Source organism: Phyllostomus discolor, chromosome 15, assembly GCF_004126475.2.
Source record: "Phyllostomus discolor isolate MPI-MPIP mPhyDis1 chromosome 15, mPhyDis1.pri.v3, whole genome shotgun sequence".
Taxonomy (NCBI): Eukaryota; Metazoa; Chordata; class Mammalia; order Chiroptera; family Phyllostomidae; genus Phyllostomus; species Phyllostomus discolor.
In genome coordinates, this window is record NC_040917.2 from 22633194 (window position 1) to 22638238 (window position 5045).

The 5045-nt window shown below is 46.9% G+C and overlaps 1 protein-coding gene across 1 annotated transcript; it reads left to right on the forward strand.

Annotated features, from left to right (window-relative positions):
- Nucleotides 1–973: 973 nt before the first annotated feature.
- On the forward strand, nucleotides 974–4678 carry RGS1 (regulator of G protein signaling 1). The gene is made up of 5 exons (XM_028531367.2): nucleotides 974–1169; nucleotides 1550–1630; nucleotides 2072–2133; nucleotides 3515–3678; nucleotides 4388–4678. The coding sequence occupies exons 1-5, from the start codon at nucleotides 1033–1035 to the stop codon at nucleotides 4571–4573; spliced, it is 630 nt and encodes a 209-aa protein (XP_028387168.1). The 5' UTR covers nucleotides 974–1032; the 3' UTR covers nucleotides 4574–4678.
- The last annotated feature ends 367 nt before the right edge of the window (nucleotides 4679–5045 follow it).

Here is a 5045-nt window from a genome sequence, read left to right on the forward strand (position 1 = left end):
CACGTATCAATTCTGTAAGTGCTTACAGAGCCCTCTACCCTGATCTGTGACTGGCCATCTAAATCCTTGGGATTTAAAAAAATCCTTCATCTTAGTTAAAGGTGGACTTTACTCTCCAGAGATACTGCCAAAACTTGGAAGATGTGCACATTATTGGCCTGTCCGAATACACTCTTGTTTTTTTACCATGAGTAGTTTTTCTTCTGATGTGATGCAATTCTTTACTATCAGCATATTTACATTTTGTGTTAGCTATACTTTTACTTGTTTACAGTTTTTTTAATATTACTTCATTCTTATCCTAAGCAGAAATATACACAAAACTAGGATGATAGATTATTGATATTCCTAATAAATATGAAAATCCAGGCACCCCTTACAATCACCTTATGTAGCACCAGTAGAAGGTCTAGCACACAGCTGGGAACATCCTCACAGGAACATAAGGAAGAGACCTGCAGGGGGAAAGTTAAGATAACCTCTCATAATTCTCCTTTCTACCAGGTACCTGCACCAACAGTCAAACAAGACAAGATTTGTTTACTTTACACTGCTTCCTGAAAGAAGAAAAAAAAAAAGAGCTCTTTTTAAAATACTGCGATCGGGTGAGTTTTATAGTCAAGGACTGGCCAGAGCATCAGGGGATACATCTCCACCGCTGAGTGTCCAGGGGACACAATAAATGTGCCAAAGGGGAATTTTACCGAAATGTGCAGTTTTTATGAACACACCGGCGTCCCGTGGAACCAAACACGGATGCCACTCATGCTTTAAACTCGAGGTCTCTGTGTGTTTTTCTTTCTCTCTCATCAAGCCACCTAGTCTCACTTGGTTAAGTTTCAACCACAAAACATCACTGTATGCTTTTTTTTTCAAGAGAACACGTCACAACCAGGCGCGAAAGGGGAACTTCCAGTGTCTGTGGCAACACCACTTGACAAACAGACTCGCTGAGCAGCACGAGCCTGCGTGCCGTCAGCATATAAAGAGCCCGGGAGACGGCGCCTCTCAGACATTCGCTCTGCGAGGACCATGCGAGGAGCTGCCGTCTCCATGCCAAGGTTAGACAAAATGCCAGGAATGTTCTTCTCTGCTACTCCCAAGGAGCTGAAAGGAACTGACCACTCGCTTCTGGATGATAAAATGCAAAAAAGGAGGCCAAAGACCTTGTAAGTCCCTTCGGTGTCTCACGGGGTGAATGTTGACCGAGATTGCCTCTCACAGCAGAGGGAGGGAGAGGAAGCGGGGAAAACTCGAGCACTTTAGTGCCCCTGGACCGGAGCAATCACCTGCTGGGAGCTCTGCGTATACTCTGTTGCATTTCTTAAAAATTAATCATGATTGGGCAGTGAATTGGGTGGGTGTTTTTCCAGACTTAAACTGGCTCCATATTAATATAATGTGCTGCATCAGCTGGTTTTATTATTGCCTTGTGCCTTGGAGGAGTTTATTCCAGGCTGTTCTTTATTTTATTTTATTTTATTTATTTTCATCAATGACATGCATTCTACTGTGGAAGCAGGAGCACTCACCTTTGTGTCTTTTGCAGCGGAATGGATGTGAAAGCCTACCTGCGGTCCATGATCCCGCACCTGGAGTCTGGGATGAAGACCTCCAAGTCCAAGGAGATGTACGTACCCTAAACCCTGGGCTGTCATGCTGAAAGTGAGCTAAGCTCTCCTTCTGTGCTCCAGCAAGTGCTCAACACTGTGCATAGTGGACTCGTTTATTTTATGGGGGAAGCCTCAGGAGACGAGCACATTAGTGCCGATGTGAATTAAACCCAACCGTGCGGGTGCAGCTATTTGCCGTTTATGACACTGTGGGGGCATCTGTCCTTGGATTTTCTCACATTTTATTGGCAGATATTGTCATATAGCAATTCTATAGGACATGTTATTTCAGCAGTAATTCTAAGGGGAATTTTGTTTTCTTGCACATTTTAATAAAGTTTGCCAGGACTAGAGTGCTTAGTTTGTGAAATTATCAGAATACAGCAGGCATTCTGAGTTCACTGGTGCTTATAAAAAGTATATATTTTACTAATCTGGATAAATCTCCTCCCCTGCAGACTTTCTGCTGATGAAGTAATGCAGTGGTCTCAATCTCTGGAAAAACTCCTTGCCACTCGAAGTAAGTAGAACTTAACTGCTGGAGGTGTCTAGGTTTAGCTCGGCACGCTAACAGCACGCTAACAGCACGCCAACAGACAGAGTGGCTTCACGCAGATACGGGAGTCTGGACAGGAGTGTGTGGGAAGCTGTCTTCCACTTCTGCTATAGCCACTGACAGCTCCGGCATATGGTGCCTCCCAGTCACGTAGTGACCACTTAGCGCTCCACCCTGTCACAGACCAAGTTGCCAGTGACCACTTAGCGCTCCACCCTGTCACAGACCAAGTCCCCAGTGACCACTTAGCACTCCACCCTGTCACAGACCAAGTCGCCAGGACAATAAGATGTCTCCAGCCATGGGGCATTTCAGGAGCAAAATGTAAAAGTGTGCCGGGTTCTGAGGTTTCACGTCTTTCAGAGTAAACCAAACCCCTCCACCTGTGAGCAGCTGCTCTGAAAGCCACCCAAAGGATGCATTTTTTGAGTAGGAGTCCTTTAGTCAGCTCGTTGTGTTTTCATTCATGCAACACTGACTCACCCATTCAGCCGCTGGCATGTGGCAGGCATCTGAGCACAGCCAAGGACTCAAACACCCACGCACAGGGTGCCGAGGGCAGCTGAGACACTCGGTGTGTAACTGCATTACATGTAACGTGACAGGTGTAACACCACAGATGCGATAACGAAGGTTTTTAGACTCAGGGCCTCGTGGTACATTTCCAATGAGGGACGGCCAGGAGCTTGGTCCGCTTGCCTGCCCTCCCTGAGGCCCCTGCAGTTCTCCGGGGTCAGGGCTGCTGGAGAGCTGCAGATGGAGAGTTCGTCTCCAGAGTGTGAGCCTCCCCTCTTCTCCCCGTGAGCACCTTAAGGAGACTCGCCAGGAAAGTAGTTTACAAGCAAACAAATGACATAGAAACGGCCCTTTTGAAAGCCTTAGAGACACTGGCAAATACAATCAGTGCATCCCACAGAGCTGACAATACACGGGCCTCATGTTTTCTGGTGGATAATAAACTGGTTGGAGAAATTATATTTGTTAGCGCTTCACACGGTGTTCATGTCCTCTGTCAATGTTTGCTTCCCTAAGATATGCTATAAAAGAAGAGATTGCTTTGTAACCAGTAGGGCAGAATTTTCAATTAATGAGCAGATAGAAGCAGAGTTCACTTTCGTTGCCACCACGAAGCAGCTAAGGGACCGCACACAGTCGTGCCTGGCCCCAGACAAACAGCGAAGGAACCTCAGAGGCCTTTCCGCTGCTCCAGAGCATGACACAGCTACTTCTCACCTTTGCGCGTAGAGAGGGCGACAGTATTTTCTTGCAAATGTCTTCTTCGAGTTACTCATTTATTGGCTCAGTTGATTTAAGTATCTCACCCCCTCACTCTTTTTTCTCTTAGCTGGTCAAGATGTTTTTGGAAGTTTCCTGAAGTCTGAGTACAGCGAGGAGAATATTGAGTTCTGGCTGGCTTGTGAAGACTACAAAAGCACAGAGTCTGATCTCCTGCGCTGCAAAGCAGAGAAAATATTCAAAGCGTTTGTGCATTCGGACGCCGCCAAGCAAGTGAGTATCACGTTCATTACCATGAGTCCGTGTGCACACACAGCAGGGTGAGGTCCCCCTTGAGCGTCAGGACTGCAGGCACCGCCGAGTGTTTAGGTGGGTTCCCCTAGCTCGGTGCAGTGCTGACCTAACTTTCTGTACTGGTGACCAGGCTGATGCCAAACTAGTTAATGGGCTGGGGTCAGGGTAGGGAGAGTCCTGGGTTCGGGTCAGAACTGCATATCAGGAAGTCCTTCATGAGCTAGCTCATCTTGGATGAGGATTTAAAAAAAAAAAAAAAGATGAGTGTGACACATACGAGGCAGCAGCAAATATATTTCCAGTTAGGCGTGGTGTCCACCTTCCAGTTCATGGTGCAAGCAAACAGAGCCAAACAAAGCACCTGCTCCTCCCATGAATCTTAAATTTCCATATCACTTTTTATTGATGCGTATGTCACCTTGCCTGGGTATTTAAATTTTTTACGGCTGCCTCTTTTGCATCTCTCGACTATACCATGGGCTACCTTGGCACAAAGACTTCCTTGCAACAAACATCTCTTTTTAACTCCTCCGCACTTAGCAAAGGTCTCGTTTAGAATAGACATTCAAGAGACAGCCGATTTGAGTGAGGGCTTAAAGGACTGTCCTGAGGTGTTTCAAAAAAACCACAGTAACGTAAAAGTATGCAATAAGTCAGAAGTGTATATTAATAAGGACTTCCTTTTCAGATCAATATTGACTTTCGCACTCGAGAATCGACCGCCAAGAAGATTAAAGCTCCAACCCTCACGTGTTTTGACGAAGCCCAAAAAATCGTGTATACTCTTATGGAAAAGGACTCCTACCCCAGGTTCCTCAAATCCAACATCTATTTAAATCTTCTGAATGACCTGCAGGCGAACAGTCTCAAGTGACCGTGTCCTGGTGGGAGGGAAGGACAGATGGCATCAAGAGCAGCAGGAGAGCTCCCGGATGGCTCCCTGGGCCAGCGACGTGGCCTTCCTGGGTGGCCAGACCGGCCCAGGGAGAGAACCAAGGACTCACAGTGGATTGACACGGAGGTTACCCAGGCGCGGGGCTGGAGGAACTGGAGGTGAAAGTTAGGGGACGGCGGAGGGAAGGAGAAACGCGGGCATTGCTCTGAAGTCCAGTGCACCTGCGAACTAGAAAACCCGTCCGACTGATGAGGCCTGGGCACACAGGCACTGTGACCGGGGGTTTGGAAGGGATTAAGACATCCCATAAGCTTCGAGGCCCACTGGTGTTTATGCTGCATATTACTATATAGAGATTGTCCTGAGCTGCTGAAATCTCTTTTAACTTGGATGACTATTTGACGAGCATTTTTTTTCCAAAGTTGCCATTGCTATTATTGACACAAAGTGT

Coding starts and splice junctions, on each gene's coding strand:
- RGS1 (XM_028531367.2), top strand. CDS start 1,033: ATGCGAGGAGCTGCCGTCTCCATGCCAAGGTTAGACAAAATGCCAGGA. Junction 1,170..1,549: donor AAAAGGAGGCCAAAGACCTT/GTAAGTCCCTTC, acceptor TGTCTTTTGCAG/CGGAATGGATGTGAAAGCCT. Junction 2,134..3,514: donor AAAACTCCTTGCCACTCGAA/GTAAGTAGAACT, acceptor TTTTTCTCTTAG/CTGGTCAAGATGTTTTTGGA.